This window comes from Antennarius striatus, chromosome 18, assembly GCF_040054535.1.
Source record: "Antennarius striatus isolate MH-2024 chromosome 18, ASM4005453v1, whole genome shotgun sequence".
NCBI lineage: Eukaryota > Metazoa > Chordata > Actinopteri > Lophiiformes > Antennariidae > Antennarius > Antennarius striatus.
Genome location: NC_090793.1, coordinates 9101201 through 9124000, shown reverse-complemented (window position 1 = coordinate 9124000; position 22800 = coordinate 9101201). Strand labels below are relative to the sequence as shown.

Here is a 22800-nt window from a genome sequence, read left to right as displayed (position 1 = left end):
CTCCATGGATAGCACTGACTCTGCAGACAGGGAGATCCTGCACAGCCTGTCTCACTCTCTCTGTGTGTGCAGACAGAGCTGAATTATGTCCAGACGTCCAGATGTGTGTTTGCACGAGAGAAGAGGGCTACACCCCCACCCCCCCACTATAGGGACACCCCTCTAGGTGGGGGTGTTTATTAAAGCTGCAGTTTCTCACACTTTGTCTAGTCTTGAATTTGACTTCATTCTAACTGACCCCACAATCGTCTTTGTTGAAGTGTTTTCCATTTCTGCACACACACACACACACACACACACACACACACACACACACACACACACACACACACACACACACACACACACACACACACACACACACACACTCCGAGTGTGTTATTGCATTAGAAGGAATTAGGCCAAGGGTGGAGATAAATGAAATTCTTAAGATGTCTTCCAGAAAGAAAAACTGAGTTACAGTGCAGCTCATCAGCGCGGCTCATTTCATGCCTCGCTAGAAAATGAGACTAATCAATACGGGAGCAGTTCACCCAAACTATTTTGGTCAATTTCTCGTCTCAGTTGTTGAGCGGCAGCTCTATTATTCTGGAATTAGTTCAGTTAGTGGCCGGTCTGCTTCAGTTGTTAATCCCAAATCACAAGTCTCTAAATCAGATTTAATCCTGCATCAGCGTGAATCCGTCTGTACATTTCTTCATGCAGGATGAGGATGTTCTCTGTGTGTGTGTGTGTGTGTGTGTGTGTGTGTGTGTGTGTGTGTGTGTGTGAAGTGGTGTATGTTGTCCTCCGAATCGTTGCGTGCTGACGTTTCTAAATACGGATGGATGAATCACAGGTGGAGGGGCTGTGCATTTCATTCGACTCGGCTGACCTTCTTGTTTTGTGCGTCTGCAGTGTGCCCACCCCCGTTGAGTGAAGCCCAGCTCCAATCTCAGTCGTCTCCGATCAGCACAGAGTGGTGCCATGACTCTACCCAGGACGACCGGAGTCCCAACCCCGACCAGGAGGCCTCTCCTTGGGCTCCGCCTCAGCTGCTCCCCCCTCTGTCTGCTGCTGCCCCTGATTACCATAGTAACCAGTCTGAGCAGTGTGCAAGGAGCACTAGGTATGATCTATCTATCTTCTATCTGTCCATCCATCTATCTATTACAGAAGTCTTTAATTACAATGAAGAAGTGAAAGAAGTTGAAGTCTAACTTTAACATCTCACTAAAATAACGAAAGTTGAATGATTTCCACACAGACTGGCTTCTGAACAAAAAACAATATCCAAAAAAACCTCCAATACAAATTCCTCAGATGTTGTTGGTTGCTGCTGAATGACCTATTTTATGCAATAAATCATTTTGAGGAATTATAAATTCTACTGCAAATTAAGTTTGTAGTCCAGATCATTTCATTAGAATGCAAATTCTATTCTCTCTGTTAAAAAAGAAAAAAAAGAAAAAAGTAAGACTAGCTCTCCTGAAAGATGAGATGTGTTTGTCGGCGCTGTGTGTCTGAAGATTCAAACTCCATTTCTCAAAATGAATAAATTCTTACCAGATGTCATATTTTCCATAGCTCTCTTCTCTTTTATGCAAAACAAGTTCAATAATTCCCTCTCTTCATTTAACTTTCAAAAGCTAAGAATATCATAATCATGCATATGCAGTTAGGAATGATTCCTTGCAGTTGTGTTGCCTATATGCCAAAATTTCTCAGTCTTGTTAGAGCTGGGCTCATAAATCACGTCTACAAAAACTTCCTTTCCTGCAGCGAACTCCCTCATCATTTTTATATCACAAAATTATTTTTGTGGCACACATTTTTCTTTGAAATGCAAACAGCCTTGACAGCAAAGACACAAACAGGAGGACATGCATTATTAAAAGTAGCTTAAAGGCTTGTCAGACCACAGCTGGTTACGCTTAAAACCTTTGCTGTAGTGTTTCTTTAAGGTAGCAGGTAGAGCAATATTTCACCAGGAGTTACTTTAATTTTCATCAAAAACGACAAACCTATTTATTCAAAGCCTGATCTCAGAGCGACCTGAAGCAAACTCAGACTGTCAAGTGTCTCCTTTGTTCAAAATGGTATGCTAACTATTACTTACCGGGGCCCAGACTTATCTGAGCGCAGTAGTCAGGTGATTACAAAGCGAGGTGTTCATTAGCAGCCTGGTAATAGATCTGCGGCTGACCCGCCTGCTCCGGTGCAACAGAGTGAAATTTATCATGCCTGCTCATTTTTCAGGCAGTTTTCTCAAACCATCTGATTACAGAAATGTCATGTTCGGTGCAAATCCATTCCGAGCCGCTGCCTTGCGGGGCTTTTCCCTGGCTTTCAGCAGAGGCTTAAGCATCAACGCTGCCAGTGGGGTCAGTTTTGCACGAGGATTGGTGTTGAAGCACTTTTAAGAGAACACAGATTTGAACTGAACACAAAGCTGCTGCAAACCCATGTAGTGTCCCTAAGCACATGAAATTCATTCATAATCCTGTAGTCGAAAGATTGTCCTCATTGGCGACATTTTTTGGATTTTTGACAGTCCATAGTGTCACGTTGGCGGTGGAGTAAATGGGCAATTTTCTCAGAGCTCTTTGTGTCCGACATGCAGGAAATATCCAGCTCTTAACAGAATAAATTTGCTCTTATGGGCTCCACTGAAGCAGTTCTGTCTTTCTATTGCTTTTTCCTGTGATTGATTATCACAAGCATGAAATAAAATTGCTCTATTTCTGACATTCAGTGCGGGTCTTTTAGAGGTGCATCAAGACGGCGTTTGACACGGCGTTATTCCAGTGATTGTCGAGGCATGGCGGCGACGCTGGAAAGCCTTCTGTGTGGCTGTTAGTCAGTGAAGCAAGCAGGAGTGGGAAGATGTGCAAACAGGCTTTACGCCGCGCTAGCAGCTGAATGCTAGGACAGTTTTTGTTCTCGTTCTGTCTTCGGAGCAGAAGTGAATCAACACAGTAGGACCTCACCCACCCAGTCTCAGGGAGTGGGAGGAGGGATCCAGGTTGCTATGGTAAGGGTCATCTTGACTTCACACTGATGGATGGATAACAGTGATTCTGTAGCTGAGGACGAGTTAAGCTTGGCGCCATGGTAACAGGCCACAGACTGATAGTACAGGGCGGATGCATGAAGTTGCCTGATTGATCTGACTGAGCCACTGTGGAAAAATATAGGTTCAGTTCTGTTGGCTCAATATCATCCTTGGAAAATTGCTGTTTTCGTTAGAATTGCGTTTGCTGCACATCCGTATCCCACATCGGTTGCATCGTGACGGACGAACCCCCTGAGACAAAAGCTGGAAATGAACACAACTAATGTTGATTTAATCATTGTGTTGCTTAAGATCTCCAGACGTGCGAATGCAAATCAATTCTATGTTTTGGAGTGTGCGGGTTCTAAATGACACCTCTGTTATTAATACATTTAAACCAATTAAATGCCGTGAATTTGCAGCCAACACGTCTCCTGCCTGTGAAACATTCGTGTGTCATGACAGCCGTTGCTGCTGGCAATACGAGGGTAGTCTCCACTGGAGGAAGGAGAGAGAGAGAGAGAGAGAGAGAGAGAGAGGAAGATGTTTCCCTGAAGCCCAGCCCCATCTTTTATTTATGACCCACAGGAAGTCCTTCAGCATGTCCTCTAGATGATACCCAGGAAGTAAGCACAATACGCAGCCATCAGAGCTCAAGTCAGTCTGACCAGTCGCTGACGGCCAAATGGGGCGTGGTCCTCCGGTTGTCGGTTCAATTTGGTAGTCAGTCACGTCACATTTTGTGCTCTTTATTTCTTTGTTTTCTTTCATTTCCAATCACCGCTTCATCTTGTCTGTCTCTCAGCTCCCCCGAAGTTCACCAAGACTCCGACGGACCAGATCGGCGTGTCAGGGGGCGTGGCGTCCTTTGTTTGTCAGGCCGCTGGCAATCCCAAGCCGGTCGTGTACTGGAACAAGAAGGGCAAGAAGGTCAACTCCCAGCGTATCGAGGTGGTTGTCACAGTGCACAGTGTTTAAAGTCTTCTGTAGCAGCATGAGAAACAGGGATGTAGGGATGCATGAAAGAAAACCATGCGATGTCGATTATACTGTCTTCTCTCTAGATTAGATATACAGTGATCCCTCGTTACTTGCGGTAAATGCATTCCAGGAATGCATTTATCTTATTATCTAAGGTAATTTAAATGTTTATGAACCCTCCCCATACTGATATTAAACCACCTTCTATCTGTATGACCTTTTCCCACACTCTTATCAACTGTTTAAAGCACTTTTGTGTCTCACAGAAAAGTGTTGCTTTCCGAGACTCACGGAACGTAGCGCACTTCCGGATGCCGACAACCATTAGAATGTGCGTATGGTAGGACAGTACGCTACCTCTAAAAGTCCGCGATGAGGTGAAGTCGCTAGTGTTGATACGTGAATGCGCGAGGGATTATTGTATATAGTCAATGATATAAACTGCTGTTGTTTTGTTTTTTGGTTATATATATGCTATAAATTTGCTTCTTAAAGGGATAGTGCAGCATTTTGTAAACTTTGCTTATTTATTCACGGTATTGTTCACACTATAAGGCGCACTGGACTATAAGGCGCACCTTCAATGAATGGCCTATTCAAAAAAATTTTTTCCATATATTAGGTGCATTGGATTATAAGACGCGCTGTCAGTTTTTGAGAAAATCAAAGACTTCTAGGTGTGCCTTATAGTGTGGAAAATACTGTACTTGCAAACAGATCTGTGAGTTGATTAGTATAGTTTATTATCCAGATTAGCTCGCCCGTAACAGCAGAATCCACCCAATAGAGTCTCCAGGGTTCAGGGGCATCCCAGACCGTCTGTTTAATCTGCATGAGACAGCATTAATCAAACAGGTTGTGTTTTTAACTGGGAGTCCAGGTGTTGGACCCGTTTTTGGCTGGGTATAATGATTTCCTGGAATCTTTCTGTCACTTGTCTCTGAAATTAAACAAACCATTAATGTGTGATCCAGTTGGCCTGAGATGTGTTGTCTAGTGCATTTCTTAATATTCGAATTTCTTTTAAAGGCACATCACTGTCAATTTGCTAATTACTGTTTAGTAGATTTTATCCTTCCGACTCAGTCATATGTGTGTTGATGCAGTAACACCAACTAACCATTAGTTACAGGGAGTTTCATCCAGAGAACCAACATTCAGCTACTCTCGCTGGTGAGTATCAGCAAGAATCCGTGTGAGCTCAGCTCGACCTTGCAGAAGACAGGGGAAGGGGAAAGAGGTTTTCCCTGTATGAAATGCATAAAATATTAAATTTTTACTGTTATTTAATCACGAATTTATAAATATTTACACTGCTGAGGCTGATGTGTCTCCTTCTGTGGTTCTGTGGCCGTCCAGACCGTAGAGTTCGATGAGGGCGCAGGTGCTGTGCTGAGGATCCAACCGCTCAGAGCGCCCCGTGACGAGAACATCTATGAGTGTGTGGCGCGCAACACTGAAGGAGAAGTGTCTGTCACCGCCAAGCTGGCCATTATCCGAGGTAAGACTTGCTGCACGCACCTGTTTCCGCCCGAGTGCTGCTTTTCTTTCACGTGCACACCTGATTTCAGCCATCGTCCCCGCTTCTCCGGGCTGTCAGTTGTAGATTGTGGTGACAATAGAGCCACGCCACACCCTGCCACTCACAGAGGGCTGCAGTCGAATGTTCTTTTTATAGTCCCTCTTGAGTGCAACCGAGTGTGATCCAGCAAAGCAAGGGGCCCTCTAGCATGTTAGCATCCAAGTTTGTTGTAATTACCGTGGTTCCTGGATGGAGTTAGGGTATTAATCTAATGTATACTGCTTCCGTAGAGTTAAACATATCTAATGTGGTGCTCCAACATGTAATGAACTGAAGTTACAACATGTGGCTGCAAGCCTGGGGCCACAGCACTGGTCATTTGCCCAGCACAGCAGGAAAGGACAAAGAAAAAGAGGACCGGCTGCTCTGGGTGTTTCTGCATGAAGAAAAATCAGGGGATTAGACCTCGGTTTGGCGGTCAAGCTTTTTCTGCCGGGGGGGGACATTGGGGAAGAGAGGAGAAAGAGGTCGAGGAGAGACGAGACTGTGAGTGATGGACGGTGAGGGAGTGGGGATAAGTTGCGTTATACAACAGGATGGGGTGGAGCAGTAAAGAAGAAATGGAGTGTCGGAGGAGCGGTGGAGGGGCTGTAGGAGCAGGAGATGGATGAGGTTTGTGGAGCTGGCCGGGCTGTGTGGTAAGCAGAAGGCTGGTAGCCCAGGGAATACACTCCTGCCCATCTGTTAGCTGGCCCATCGTCTTTGTGCACACAGCCCCAATCTAAAGCACATTACCACATAAACTACACCTCCAGGCCTAGCCTCTCGGGGTGTGTGTCCATGTGTTCCTCTTCCTGCTTGGGTAAACTTTTCTCTAACAGAGGTCTGTGCACCAGGACATCCTCCATCCATGCCCTTAATAGAATAAAGGGACCACAACGAATGGAGCAATATTTCACCCGTAGGACCTTTGAGACTCTGAGCCGTTAGCAGCCATGATGTTTTAGTTGGAGTTCACTGGCTGGACAATAAACTGTATTCGTTTTGACAGCTGACAGATTTTTGTCCTGCAGCATTTGGTGTCCCTTTAATATGTGTAGTATTATGTAAGATGTGATTGTGGGCAAATCAACAAAATAATATTTTCATGATCAGTTAATGTGATTTTTTTTTTTTTTTACCTCAGTTTGATTAGAGTATTCATTTTGAGGGACTGAAGTTGTCTTTCCTGCTGTCCTCACTCACAAGCTTTCCAAACCCTGCAGCTTCTGCCTGGAAGCTAACGGTCTGTTTGCCCTCTTCGGTGTCACGGTAAGATGCTCTGCTAACTCCAGACAAACTTCTCTTTCAATTCTGTACCGAACATGTGGGCAGTTTTTACTTGAGATGGAGAGATGCTGTCCTGGCAGCCCACACCGGGTGGCCGAGGGTCTGAACCCCAAGAAGATTCTCAGACAGTAACTTGAGCACAAGATTCAAAGAAACATGGAATATTAGAGTTGAGCTTTATTGGTCTACTTCTGGAGCTCCGTTACTTTATAAATCCTATTTTAATTTCTTATCATTTAATCATTCTTTTATTAAATGACCCTACTTTTCATCTTGAAGACATGACCATCCATCCTATCTCTGTCATACTTACTATCCTTTTAATACTGGTTTGTTCTCAGGGATCAACGGGGGCAACGTTTTTTGGTTGTCAGATTACGTTAACATCCTTAATATGCATCTATAGATTTAGCCTGTCCTGAAGAGTTGTTTCCTGCTGAGTTTTCTAAAAATTAATTTCCAGTCTGTTAAAAATATGCACCAATAAGAAAGAGTCTCAGCAATTTGAGCATAGTCAGAGGTGACAATCGGTGTTGCCAACTTCATATCACTCCATCATCACAACTAGGAATACAACAGTGGACCATTATGATTGAGCTCTTATTACATATCTGTTACCTTTTTTTTTAAGTCGCAGTCATTCATCTTTGTATCAAAGGTGTCATATCCAGACCAGTCACCAAACTGCAGAGAAATAATAGGACTTCTGCTTTGAGACACCTCAATATTGAGTATAACTCAATTCCGGTGACTGTTTGACAGTCTGCTTTCAAAAGCCTTGATCCACTGTAATCGACTATGTGGTGAGTAATATACTGTATGACAGCTCGTGTCATCCAAGGATGCTGTTAAGTGCACGGAAAATGTGTTTGGGTCAGTATTTTCGAAACACGGTTCGTTGGAGAAACGGTCCACCAGCCACCGGAGTAGAAAGGAGACTTTCCATTACCGACCAAACCGCTGAAAAGTCTTTTCATCCCTCTGATGCGTTTCATCTCATCATTTTGCGTAATGGTTGGCCGACGCTAATAGCGGTGTTGTACATGGAGAGGGGCTTGTGGCTGAACACAGGATGTGGTCTTCTGCTCCTCTGGCCACCTAATGGAAGGAGATGCGGTCAGGAGATCAGTCTTATTTTGCCTCCAACGTCATCATCATTCGTCGTCCTCCCGTCCCGTCATCTAGTCCCCTTCCTACTTTTTGTGGCTCGGTCTTTGACTCCATCCGCCTCTCGTTTTTGGCCCACGGGGATGTGTTTTTAATTCCCTCTCTCTTGTTTTTTTCATGATTTCATTTTACTCCCCCCATCTATACTCCTTGACCCTCACTCTCTCTCTCCAGCTTCTCTCTGGCTTTTGCATTTTTACAAGCTGCCCTTGCTTTCACCCCATCCAAACCCACCTCAGCCCTTCTCCGCCAGAACTCCCCGCTTTTTATATAGACGCTGCAGTTGCATCGTCCTGTTTCCAGGAGATGTGAATATCTGCAGCTCTGCATGTTTGAAAACCTCTGGTGGGCGAGAGTTGTGTGTGCACATGGGTTTTCTTTGTTGATGAGCGTGTGTGTGTTTGTACATTTTTTTTGTGTGTGTACGGCTGGTTTTGTGCAGCGTAATCCTGATTATGCTCACCTCCTAGTGTCCCATTTTAGAAGAAAGGGAGGCGAGGGATGCGGGGGGGGGTGAAAAAGAGAGAGAGGGGGGAGGAGAGATGTTCTGCCACCACGGCAAACACCCTTCAAATGAACAACAGAGTCAGATCAGTGATTCCCCTCAGGCGGATGCTGCATTGGCAGGCCGGCGGCTCAAGCAGCATTTTGGTCTGGAAACAACGTAAGAGCATCAACTCAGCCTGCGAGAGGATTACACTCCATGAGGGGAGAACTGTCTCTTTCATCACTTTCATCTTTCATCACTTCATATATATCCCCTCACTCTTTCTTCCCTCCTTCCTTTTATTTTGCCTTGTCTTGCCGTCTGTTCTCCCGTGTTTGTGTGTAATGGGCCGGATCATGGAGGTGTGAGTGTGTGTTCAGATCTGTGAGGGGAAGCCAGAGCGGGGCTCAGGATGGTCGGGCACATGGGGGTTTTCAGCGCGATTGATCTACGATGCTAAGTCTGATTCTGCATTGTATTGTGATTTATTATCATAAAGCTCCATTAGCATTTAAAGTGCTCCTGTTCAGCCCTCCTGCAGTCTATGTGAGTCAAAGCATTACAGCCTCTGAAGACTGCTGAGCGCCGGCAGATTAATTCTGAATCAAGCTCCCTGAGATGGGCTTTTATTTGGGTTTCTTTCATGCACAGGGCCATTTCCCTCTGAAATGAACAGGAACATGATTGGGCAACCTGTTTCTTAACCAGGACAAAAGATTGTGTTCCATGAGGGTGCAAGCATTTGTGTGTGCATCTGTGTTTGGGACACACAAAGACAGGAAGAGAAAGCCTGGACTTGTGTTTGTTTGTTTGCATCATATGCATTATGTGTTTGACTTTGTGTGTCTGGAAGTATTTGTCTGTGCATGTTTGCACTCGGACACACACATTGCTTGTTTGCCCAGATTCGTCTGGCTCCGCCGTCTGGTTTTGGGCACGCGGCCTGATCGCCCTTCTGCAAACACAACCAGGCCAAAAAATTGCGCTTTCAACCTCTTGATACGTGCAAACACACACAAACAAAACCTCCCCCCCTACCCCCCAGGAGAACAATGCCAGTCGGTCCTGGCCGGTTCTCACCCAGATGTTGTTGGAGCGCACGCTGTTTAAACACACAACACATTTTTTCAGAGAAATGTCTTATCAATTTGACCAGGAGATTAAAAAAATAAGCAGCTCTTTTGCACAGCAGTGTTTGCATTTGATAAATGATTCATTTGGTTGAAAAGTGTGATCGAGGCCATGCCCACAGTGTCTATTTCAAGCAGATGCTGACTCATGCAGGAACCGGATTGAAAACACTGAGGTCCAGTCTGCTCCACACTGAGGTCCAGTGAACTGGACCTCAATGTGGAGCAGACCCACGGCTCTACGCCGGCTTTATCTGCTGCTTTAGGTCAAAGTGTGGTTCTCTAATGGATGGATCACTCGTTCCGCGTTCGCTTTCCATTGCAATAAAACTACACTGATGTGGAGGTTTTAAGACGATGCCATTTTTAGATAACATACTGCTGACACGTATCTACAAGCACGTATGTGCGCATATTGCGGATGCAGACCAGATGGTGGAAATCAATCAGTACCGCCGGGAGTAGCTGGAGGCAGCAGAGCTACAATTCAAGCAAGGCTGGTCAAACGTAAAGACAAAGAATAAAATAAGTTTTAAAGCCTGTTTTGTATTCACCAGGTACCTGATTATAACCGCCGAACATCGCTTGTTTTGGGGTTTTTTTTATCGTAGATTCATTTAACTCTTCATTGCCCTCTTGTGGGTGTTTTTTGCAGATGTTGAAGTGTGTAGATGGTGAAGCAAATGGATGTATTTTCTTCCGTAAATGGAGTATTAATGAAATGGGAGAAATACTTCAGCTGCAAGAATCTGATTTGCGTTAGATAACATTTAGAATCTTGTCTGTTGCGATGGGTTCTGTCGGATGAAGTTCAGTATAATCGGCTTGTCCTCCATTATTTTGGTTGCCAAGGTGATGTGACAGCTCAACAATGGCTGGAAAACATTTAGTGTCCGATTGTCAAAGCGACAACCCCGGCGCCCTTTTTTGCAAAGTTTATGTATTTCCAAGTCGAAGCGCTCAGAGCGGCAACACCAAAAAGGCGGAGTCCTCTGACAAACACGCTGGCTGCATCGCTTTCTCTCTCTCCGTTCCTCCTGCCTCGCTAATGAATCAATCCCAGGTCCACCTACACCCTACATGTGCAGCACTGATAAAGACCTGACTGAAATACTGAGCATGAACCCCCACCAACGCATGCTGGCACGCTGCAGTGGCGTGCTCAAATTAACAGGAAGGGAGTCCATGTAGCTGTAGCCGGAGGGGCGATAAAAAGACCATCTGAATCCTCTCAGGAGAGGGGTGTGGTTGAGGGGAGGGGGCAGATGGGGGAGCAGATGTAGGCCTATCATGTTCCTCACCCCGGGGGAGATTGCCTCCTGACCTTCCTATCGATCTGCGCCTCGCCTTCCTTTCACTTTCTCCTTTTTCATCAATGGCCGTCACCCTGGCCTCCATTCAGGTGGATCATTAGCATTGATCAGGGAAAGGTGGGTGGAGGCAGGGAAGGTCTCGCTCACACACTCTCCTACTCCTCTGAGTTTCTTGGTTCCCTCTTTCGTCTCTTGGTCACATTTCTCCTCATCTTTCTCCATCAGTCTGACATTTTTATCTGGTGCCATTGCTACAAACCTGAGGGGTGTGGATGGAACCACGACTCCTATCGCTGCTCTCATCGCCGATGCGTAGTGTGTACACAGATGGTGCGCGTCTGTCACATGGTTAGATTAGCAGAGGGCGCAGAGGAGGATGGAGATGTGACCACAATTAGTCCGTTTTGACTTTTAGTAAAATTTGTTGGTGTAACAATCACGAGGCTCCTCCGGTTTTGATTTATTAGTTGACAAAATGCCCATTGTTTTAATCGTACGGCTGCTGAAGGAAAAGGGAAATTGTAATTATAGTTCCAGGTATAGAGGAGGTGTCTGTGTGCATGTATGAGAGCGACAGAGCTGTTAACAAGGTTAAGGAGAGGAGGAAGCGGGAAGGCTTGATGGATGCTCGATTGCGCGTCGTCTGGCCATCTGGACCGATGTCACCGAGCGGTTTAATCCCATTCGCCAGAGAAAGTGTTTGTGAGCGACCGTTTACCTGGGATTAGAGTGTGCGTTATTCCATACGTGCTGCAGCTCTACGAAGATGCTAATAAGAACATAACTACGAAAGGAAACATGTGTGCACGCAGACACACACTTATCCACTGCCCACCCCGCCCCCCCACCCTGATGTAATCAGATATTTCCAGACACATCCCAGCCCGGCCTCTCTAATCGTTGGTACATTTTAACAATTACCGCTAACAAGTCCTTATTACCCCCAGTGCCCTGCCTGTTTTCTCGATCCCAGCTTCTAATTGCTGCCTCTGTTTCTGAGCAGCGCTGCATAGTTATTAGACAGGAATCATTATCACCATAGAGCCACACCATGGAAACTCACCCTTCACTGCCACTGCCGCTAAACACCTGTGCTTTCAGGTTAAGAGTCATGCATGTGTGTGTGTGTATGTGTGTGTGTTTTGTATGTGTGTGGGCATTTAAACTCCTGCTGACAGGGCGGTGTGTTTATGCCCCAGTGGAAACACTCAGTCACACACACTAAAACCTTGCAGTATTTCTGTCCGCCTACTGGATCACCTAATGAAAGCGGGCTGGAGGAACAAGCAGGCTTTAACAAGGGAAGGGACAGTGGCGCCGCTGTCCTGATCAGTGTCTCCTCTTTCAAGGGTCTGCAGATGTGAAAGGCGAGAAAACAGAGACTCTCACATCACTGTGTGTGACAGTCGAACATTTAATCTGAGGAGAAGGCTACAGCAAACCAGACTCTGATAAAAACATCATTTGTGTTCAGAAGAAATGCTGCCCAGATGTCCAGAAACGGAGGACAGGCATTGGTTCATTATTGTTCATAATAATGAACAATATAATAACGAACCAATCAGCATTTATTTGTGGAATTCTAGTTGTATGTAGGGGGGGGGGGGATGGAAAAAAATTTGAAAAAATATTTCAAAATTTGGGCTTTTTTTTGTCAAAAAATCAGTGAAAATATCTGTCTGTAGGTTCTCGATTATCCAGGTCATGGTTATCCAAAGCTGTTTGTATCAATCCACTTTCTTAAAGTCCAGTTGATTGATTTAAACAGCTTTTGGTTAAAATATCTGTTTTGGCTGTTTAGCTCCAGGACTCCCTAGAGAACACCCCCTGGGTGAACTGCTGCTGAATTACAGTATTTTCCGCTCCATAGTGCACACTGGATTACAATGCGCACCCTCAATGAATGGCATACTTTAAAACATTTTTCATATATAAAGTACACTGGATTATAAGGTGCACTGTCGGTTTTTGAGAAAATTAAAGGCTTTTGGGTGCGTCTTATATTGCAGAAAATACTGTAATCAGAAGGGAAGGGCTGAATGTAGGAGAGCTGAGCATTTATTTGGTTTTTGTGGGTTTTGTTGAAACGATTAACAACAATTAATGGATATCCAGGAAATCCAATGCAGATGTGTGCTATCCTGCTTTACAGTATATTATTTGTCATTTAAAATTGCCATCATGATTTAATCAAACACAAAATGCTATCATCCCAAAGTCCTGATGACTTTCCTCCTTTGGTTTCATCTTTCCAGAGGACTTGTTGCCGTTTGGTTTCCCCAGTATAGACATGGGTCCCCAGCTTAAGGTGGTGGAGCGAACGAGGACGGCCACCATGCTGTGCGCCGCCAGCGGCATCCCTGACCCAGAGATCTCTTGGTTCAAAGACTTCCTGCCCGTCGACCCCGGCACCAGCCAGGGTCGCATCAAACAGCTCCGCTCAGGTAAGAAAGCGTCACCGACGCATGACTTCATTTTGAAAATCGGTAAACAGCCACACAAACTGCATCTAAAACACGTCAATGTCAGGTAAAATCCCTCCTGCTCTAGATTTGGTGATAATTGAGTTTTAATTAGGTTTGAGGGATTACATGCTCCTCTCTGAGTTTAAATGGATCCTTTGGGAGTGTAAAACCTTTTTAAAGACATGAAAGGATGATCGTGCCATCCTTAAGCCAAGAAAAAAAAGCTCTTTTATTAACATTTGGGAGGGAAGATTATAAATACGTGACAAATTAGAGGCACAAATCTCCTCCGACGCTAGATCCTAAAAATAAAAAATACTGACTGTGCTTACACTTATTACAAATATGTTCACACGTTCAAAAATGTATTTTGAAAACGATCATAATTGTAGTTTCTCAGTTTTTGTCATAAAGACATAGAGAGGAGAATTTCTTCACTTGAGATATTCATTGTTTTCACACACCTATTCTAATATTGAAGAAAATTAGTGTGTGTGTGTGTGTGTGTGTGTGTGTGTGTGTGTGTGTGTGTGTGTGTGTGTGTGTGTGTGTGTGTGTGTGTATATATGTGTGTGAGTGTCCTATGTGCTCTTCCTCCCCCCAGCAAGAGGTGTTACTCTTAAACCCCATTGCCATGCGCTACCTGTCATGCGTTAAATATGTGTTTAGCACTATTTTACCAAACAATTGTTTGTAAGTTTTAAAATGTGTGCCAGATCTGTCACCAGGAGAATGTGTCCAATCCAATATTGTTCTGGGGTTGGGAAAAAGCCATCTTTAAACCAATCAAAATTGACCTGAGTCTACTAAGTGAGGGCACATTTGTGCCCTGCAGGAAGCAGGAGGGGAGGAGAATGCTCACCGATGAAGTCATCAGCCAATCAGGGGTTTATTCAACAGTCTACATCTGTTTGCACCAAGAAGGAGTTAGAAAAACCGTTTCTCATTTCTGACCATTGAACACTCGGTATTCTGACCAGATTTTGTCACCTACAGCTAGCAAGCATTTGATATATTATTTTATGTTGGTTGAAAAATGTGCAGTTAATGGTTCCATCTAATTATTATTCAATAGATTATGCACAGAAAAACGTAAAGACCATGGAAACAAAGGTGTTAGCTGGAGCTATTAGCCTTAGCATCAGATCGGCGTCAAAGTGAATGGTCAAATCGAGTTAGTAGGCAGGGAAAAGGGTATATGTAGAAAAACCGTGTTAAAATTTACTTGAATTATGTTCATTATTTCAGCAAGAGAGGTTATATTTCTGCATATTTGTTTGTAATTTCCCTTTTAAAGGAGAATAACCTTTGTGAGTGTGGATGTGCTGCTTGGCAAACGCAGCGCTATTAATGAGAAGTTGTTTGGCTGGAGTTCCTGGAGGATAATCAAATGTAATAACGAACAGGTCAGACTCATTAGAATAAGGTCAAACTGATACAGCAACAGCCTCGTCTCTCACACACTTTGGCACTTGTTCCATATATAATATGTGTAGTCTCTGTGTGTTTGTCCTTGCAGATGACATGCCTTAATGAATATAACGGCAGATAAAAACAGGCTTAAGCTGTTTTTTACCCATTTGCTCCTTAGCTTTTAAACAGATATCCTTTCACACCTTTATATAAGCAGTATATCTCCTGCTAGCTGCATTGAAATGCAAGTAAATCTGAATACATGCAGGTTGTGTGGGTGGAATTCACAAGCAGACTTGCTGCTGCAGCGAAGACAATAGATATACAGAAACAAACTATAAAGAGATGAATATACAGAGAGATGATGAACCGTCAGCAAAGGCTTTTCTATCGTCTGCTGTCGGTTTATGGGAGTGTTGGTGGCCTCGGAGCCACAGATTACAAAGAACTCCCTCACGACGGTTTCTATGTCTGAACCACAGGCGGTGCATAACATCGACTGTACGACATAAATGTGTTGCATGCACAAAACCCTCTGCACACAATTCAGTGAAATCACATGCTTACTTTGTAGGGTCCTAGAGGCGCTCATCTCATGGCTGCTTTCTCCATTTTGACTTCTTTTTACTTGTTGAGGCACGTTTGACCTTTGGATTTTTGTGCCATTCTGCTTTTATAATGTTATAACAGGGGTTGTGGTTTTTCACATCAGCACTAATGGAGTGTTTACAGTCGTCAGGGCATCTGTGTCCTTGAACACACATTTTATGGTTGTTTATTCTCCCGGTAAGTATATTTAGGTATACATTAGAGCAAGTGCTTGTTTACTTTTGAAGCTACGTACACAATTTAGCATTCGATCATCCTAAGTTACACTCGGTCTCCTCCGTGGTTCATTGTCGTCCCTGTAGGGTGTCAGCATGGAGACATGACACTGATTCACCGTTACAGTACATTAGGCCACATATCACATCAGTAAAACAGAAGCAAAACAAATTGCTCAGTGAGATTTGCTGCGGTTTAATAGGATTTGAAATCACCAAAAGCATCACAAAGCCGCACTGCAAAATGTACTGTATAATGAAGCAAACGTTGCAAGGAAATGACTTGGAGGAAATCAATTACACCTGAGATAGGTACAAAATAGCACCAAGATGTGTTCTGGATGAAACAGCCCTTTAAGATCTGTTTAATTGGGACACCTTCCAAGTAATGCTTCTGATTTAGTGAATGGCTGCCAGTGCTGGCTGGAGCACAGCCAGGCATCTGTTTCCAGCTACAAACATTCTCTCTGTCTTTCCTTTTCTTTCTATGTTGGCTCTTGGAAATATTTTTATGGCCCATATCAGTCAGGGTGAAAAATGACATTGAGAAAAGCTGCACTCAAATCCCAGAAAGGATGACTTCACAGCCCTCAGGTATCCATCATGTGTGGCGTCCTCCCAGCGCAGGTTACTGTCCAAAAGGTTACCTCTGGCTGTCTTGAGCGCTACGAGCACAAAGCCGAGACCTGCAAGCACACACACCGCTGGTTTCCCAGGGAGATGAACATACGGCACAGATAGAGTTGAACTTCACGTGATATCTTTATACCACAACCAAGACATCCCCATCTATTTTTCATGCCATCTGCTGCACCAGTTTAGATGTGCGTGAGGAGAAGCGTGACCGGCTATCTGTCCTTTGCTAACATTTGGGATTGAGGTTTTGGGTTTGCATAGACCCGCAGTGACCACACTCTGCCAGATGGCGTGCAATATGGACCCCGAGGGTGACCGCGCCTTATTTGATGGGCCTGTCACAGCTAAGACCCTTGCTCTGATCAGAGGTCACCATGGTAACAACTATGGTTAGGGCTAGTTTGACATTTTGACTTGAGCAAATACAGTTTTCTCAAAATCTTTCAAGCACTTTTGTTCCGGTTCTGCCTCTTGGTTATCAGGAGACCTCCCTCCAAATAGATTTTAGATAAATTTGATAAGAAAACAGACGAGAAAATAAATTCTTCTTTTTAAAGAATTTTGTAAAGGATTTCTTAAAATGGTTAAATATGAAAAAAGTCTTATAAATCATGTTTTAAGATTTAACAGCTTTAACAGATTTCATCTTGAGATTTGTCCTAGTTTTAATATCTGATTTTATGATTGTATTTTAAATTAGGGCAGGAATAAATCTGCAAGGGTCAGTATAGGACAGCAAGTAATGGTTATGTTCATTACTGATTAATCATTTTCAGAAAGAATTTGAAGTTAATGCACATGTTAAAGGTTGGCAAAAATGAATTAAATACATTAATGGACTGATATTTACTCTGAGCGACACTTTCGGATTTTTTTCTGTTTTTTGCCGTCACTCCCCTGAAGTCTTTAGAAAAACAACACCATTGAAGGATAACTTTGCAAAAATAAGTTTAAAATAAATGTATAACTTATTTAACTACGTTGAGTAAATGCTCTCAAAAAATCATAAATTGACTTTAATTAAGTTTATTTTTTCAAAACGGTAATTAGATTAATTATAAGCAACAGCTTTAAATGATTACATGGACTTAATTAGAGAAAATATCGATATAAGAAAATACATATTTCAAGTGAACCAATTAAAACTACCGCATTTCAGATTAATGTATATAATTTAATGTTTGATTACAAATATTTCCTTTATCCAAAACAGTACTTGAAGCGTTTAACAGTATAAATCATTAAAATTTACTCATTAAAGAAAAAGCCTTATGTAAAAAGTAAAGAAGTTTTTGTATACAACCTAAATTTAATTAGTAAGTTTTAGTATTTTACATTAGACACAATTCCACTTAAAACAATTATTTTACTAATGTACAATGTTTGTAACTGGAGATTTTCATGAAATGAAATAAACACTGTTAAATTAGAGGAAGATTGAGAGATATTTCCTGCTTAAACTGACAGACTTGTGGGTTTTTCTTAAATATTATCTACTGTTTCCAGTTAAAGCTAACGTCTCACTTTGGGAGATCTGGAGTCCAGGTGATCTGTTTGACCCAAATATTCTGTCAGTGTTATTGGGTTAGCAGCATCTATTGTCATCTGATAGGATGAGTCTTTGCCCAGCAGACATAAAACACCATTCACAATTTCACAGCAGCTCAATTTACCGTAGCCACTTCTCATTCTGGGTCTGTCAGCAGCTTCAGCTCCCCAGCAAACAGCTCTCCCTCCCCCCAGCTGTCATCACCCACTTTCTCTTTTAGTGCTTTTCATCCTGCTGTCATTGCGTTTGTCCAGATCCCCGTCCACGTCCATAGCTTTCCGTGTACGTACACTGAACATATGTATGGTGATGACATGTTTTGCATAAAATAGGATTTCAAACAGCGATTTCAAATCCATGCCGGTGGTTCATCGTACAAGCCGCTTCCAGCTGTCAGACGGCTTCTTGTTTGCAGAGCCCCACCTGTCCGGCTCCATCTCCTCTTCACTCTTGCTCTTGCTTCCTCTTTTTGTTTTCTGGGATTGTAGCTCTGCATGTGGAACAGGTAATTTATTCCTGTTTATCTCCCAGCTCTGCCCCGTACCACTCGGAAGCGAGAGAGGGGAAAGAAGGAGAGGAAGAGGAAGGCATCGGCTCTTTGCTTTCATGTATCAGAGGCAGAAGCGAATGCATGACAGCTCCAGCTAGCCGGGCCTCAGCTCGCCAAGCACAGCCCTGAAGTGTGGCCGAGCAGCAAGAGTGTTCAAGTCCAACTCCCCCACCTCAGAGCCTCAAAGCAGCCTTCATGTTGGTCAAACTTCAGCGATTGTGGCTTTGGAGAATCACACAGTGACACCAAGCTGTTTCTGTGGAACCTTTTATTGATTACATGAACATATTTAAGATTTAATTACAAGATTTGTCTCCGATTCAGGACAAAACACCATCTGTGGTGCTTTTACTTTTACTCCAGTATTTGGTTTCATTCTTCGCTGAAGTGCAGGGCTACAACTTCTCTTCTTCCTGTGATCCCTTTATCAATTTGATCTACCGTTATATTATCAGATTACATTCCTGCAGATTCTTTTCCTTATGCCTCTGAGTCCCAAATACAACCAGTTAACAGAGATGTTCAGTTTTTTTTTAGACTTTGGTTGAATGTTTAATTGATTTCTAAATCAAATCACTTTTTTTTTTAAGTGTGACTATTGGGTCTGCATGGACTCAAGGATCAAGGCTCTTATTCATCACCATTACTCAGAAGAGTGAAAGACACTGAGTCCTTACATGAATTTATTAAACTAGTGAATGGTTACAATATTCCTATATACCAATCTGTCAATGTCCATTCAGCCGAGAGCGACACTCACTGTATTAGTAATACATGAGCACACAGCATTTACTTCTTGATAAGATTTTCTGGTTGTCTAATAGTATAAAATGCAATTAAAGTTCAAGAGCATGACAAAAAAACAACAAGAAGAAACAACTTTATGACTTATCTCTGAGGTTTTCTAGCCATGCAGAGGATTTATAATGCAGAATTTTGGAGGTTTTCATCCATTAAACTTCTGCTGTGACTGTCTCTGTGTATGGCTATTGATTCTACAAGAATATTAATGCATTATTATTGTAATTTAGCTTTCATTTGTGATTTCATTTTGTTTTTATTTGTGTGCTTTCTCCACTCCTCCGGCAAAGCAGAGTGAAATCCTCAGTGTTGTGTTTCTTTCTCGAGCATCACATCGAAGTCGGTATGAAATAAATGTGACAGAGCAGGTTGAAAGAGAAATAAATAAAAAAAATAAAAACTGTGCTAGTAATGCAAAAAAAAAAAATTAAAAAATTTAAAAGCAATAAGAATAGCACCCTCTGGAACAAAAGAGTGCCTGACAAGTGCTGCGTGTAATTATAGCACATTAAGGGAGACACTGTTTACCACGGTGGGATCAGGGTTGGAGGATAAAAATTGAGGCACTAAAAGACACAAGCTGCAGAGGTAAAGAGCGTTGTCAGGTTGTTGCCGTGGGGTAAAACTGTGGAGCCGCTGCCAGTTAGCGCTCAAGATAGAAACAGGCTTTCTTCGTGGCAGCAGTGAGATGTTCTAGCTTTTAAAGGCATGCACAACAAAAGGTCCCCATCGTGTCATCTAAGTATATAAAAAGTCATAGTTGGTCTTGTTTCTGTTTAAAACTTTTTCGAAAGAAATGTGAGATTTCCTCACATGTTGCCGTTTCTCTTCAGAAAAGAAACGGCAGAAGTGAAAAAAAAGATTTTTCTTGAACAACACGACCAACAAATGTCACCAAACTTCTTTACTGGATGTGGAAACCATTGAAGAGAGGATACCCTAGGGTCAGAATGTAACTGCAGCAGATGGAGCAGACAAACATCTCCGGATGAAAAAGGTCAAAGGATGCAAACTCGTGTGAAAATTTCTTCTTCTCCTCTCTGTCTTACAGGAGCTCTCCAGATTGAGAACAGCGAGGAAACGGACCAAGGGAAGTACGAGTGCGTGGCCACCAACTCTCAAGGTGTGCGCTACTCCTCCCCGGCCAACCTGTATGTGCGAGGTAGGACCTGAACGCAGAACACGTGATGCACACACACACACACACACACACACACACACACACACACACACACACACACACACACACACACACACACACACACACACACACACACACACACACACACACACACACACACACACACACACACACACACACACACACACACATACACTCACATATGCAGAAACGAACACACAGAAAAGAAATCACTACATTTAAGGTGCTCTTGGTCAATATAAAGATATTTATTTTCCATAAATGACTATTACTAACCCATCCATTGTCTACAGTATATGTTGATTCTGTTGTTTGGTATTGCTCACAACCACCCTTAACTAGTCCACCTTAAATCTTGGTGGGAGTCCCAGTATTTGAATCCCATTGAACAAGAAGCTGGGACCGCACCTTGGTTTAACTGCATGGAAACATCACTGATCTGTCTGTTAAACGGTTTCTGTACAAAGAGGAGAAAGTTGCACAAAAGATGCACAAATTTGATCGGAGACTGATTTGGATGAAATTGAAAGTGAATCAGGCTGTAATTTATTCAGTGTGTTAGAGCATCGTTTGAACTGATTATAGCTGCTGGACTGTGGCTCAAAGACCATGACCAATGTTCAAATTGATAAATTCCAGTGTCTATTGTATCTCTCAGAGAAGTGTGTGTGTGGTGTATGGCTGTTCAGAGGTTGTGTGCGTGTGCGTGTGTGTGTGTGTGTGTGTGTGTGTGTGTGTGTGTGTGTGTGTGTGTGTGTGTGTGTGTGTGTGTGTGTGTGTGTGTGTGTGTGTGTGTGTGTGTGTGTGATGCGGTGGAGTGAATGGCTTTGCGCTGGCCGTTTTTATTCTCTCTGTGTTTCCCCGTTCTCTCTCTCCCCCCTCACGTCATTGTGTTCCGCATCAACCCCCTTCCATCCCTCAGAGCTTCGAGAAGGTTGGTGTGCTCTTTCTTTTCTTTTGTTACTCCTTTGTTTCAGAAAGATTCACTTATTGAAACAGAGAGAAACAAAAAAAAAAACACAAAAAGGAACTGAAGTAGATTTGAAATGAAATGATTTTTCTCTCCAAAATGAAGAGACTTGATTTCTCTAAAGCTGCTGCGATGATGAAGTGGTCTGCCTACGCAGCAAAGTGCATTGACTGCATTGTGAGGCCTTGTGTGCAGAACCCTTGGTATTGCCTTCGCCCCACCTCCCCGTCCCCCCGATCAATGTTTTCTGCATGGTATGATCTTGTTGTCATGGAGACCCAAGAATTGGAAGATTAAAAACAAAGTGATGTTTGCATGGAAGGAGTGAGAGAGAAAGAGAAACGAGCACCGCTTGCATGTCCGTTGACTTGCATGGCGCAGTCTGTGATCATGCCGACGCTCTCGGATCGATGCTGTCGGAGTTGCTTTCTCGTCATGTCTTTCGACTGTTTCTGTCCCATTCTGCATGATGTTGTGTTTCAACTCCCCCCTCCCCCCCATGTCATCTTCTCCAATCCTGCACTTGTTGCACTGAGTGGAAAGTTTGCATTCACGGTCATGCTTGCATTTGCCGTTCTGTTTTAAATGTGTACTTTGCGAAATTCATGACATGAACTGATAAACATAATTAAGAATGACATGAATTTAAACAGCAGTGTTTTTTTTTTATTTTGAGGGAGGAAGGGATCTTTGCCTTTTGGAAATAATCCTAAAAACACAGATCTGCAGAAAATGGGTGAAAACACTGCATATGCATGCCAGAGCAGGAGATGAATTGAGGTGAAACATACTAAAAATCAACACCACAGAACTATATCATAGTGGCATCTAAATTAGATTAGAATGGTCTAACACAAACTAAACTGGACTCCCCTTCTCCTCTACATTTAATAAACAGCATATTTTTATCAATAAATGAATATTTTACATCTCAAATTTTTTTCTGATTGTTTCAAATACACACCATTAAAGTACGTCCGCCTTTAGTGCATTAAAATGACATACACATGTATTAATCAGTGATTCTACCAACGCCCATTATTTTACATGAAGCCATCGAGAAATTGATACCTGGAGCGTTTTGATAAAGTAAAAGAATAAAGAAAAGTATTGTGCATTTGCTGCTTTAGCATTCCGTCCTCCCACAGTTTAAAAAAGGCCTGCCTGCTAGTTTTCTTGTGCTCCTGTGGTGAATGCAATCTCCTTGGTGGAGGGAATAATTACAGAACAGGGTGACACTCACAGTGGCGCTTTTTTTTCAACATTCCATCTTCGTTTTTGATAATTTGCAGTGACAAATTAAAAGTAATATATCACTCAGCTGCTCAGTTTCCAATTATGTCATTACACGTAAAAGCAATAATACTGTGACAGTTTGACCCAGTGTGACTCCTAGACCATGAAACCCCTGCCGCTGTAATCGGTCCTCACATGAGTACGATTATTATTTTGATAGTTATTCTAAAA

At 43.0% G+C, this 22800-nt stretch overlaps 1 protein-coding gene across 1 annotated transcript in view; it reads left to right on the top strand.

Annotated features, from left to right (window-relative positions):
• LOC137611959 (receptor-type tyrosine-protein phosphatase S-like) overlaps positions 1 to 22800 on the top strand; it is a 58008-nt gene that overhangs the window by 11133 nt on the left and 24075 nt on the right. The window contains exons 2-6 of the mRNA XM_068340190.1: positions 898 to 1108; positions 3840 to 3985; positions 5375 to 5516; positions 13219 to 13407; positions 20253 to 20363. Coding sequence (XP_068196291.1) covers positions 967 to 1108; positions 3840 to 3985; positions 5375 to 5516; positions 13219 to 13407; positions 20253 to 20363 — 730 coding nt within the window. The 5' untranslated portion in view covers positions 898 to 966. The remainder of the gene's footprint in view (positions 1 to 897; positions 1109 to 3839; positions 3986 to 5374; positions 5517 to 13218; positions 13408 to 20252; positions 20364 to 22800) is intronic.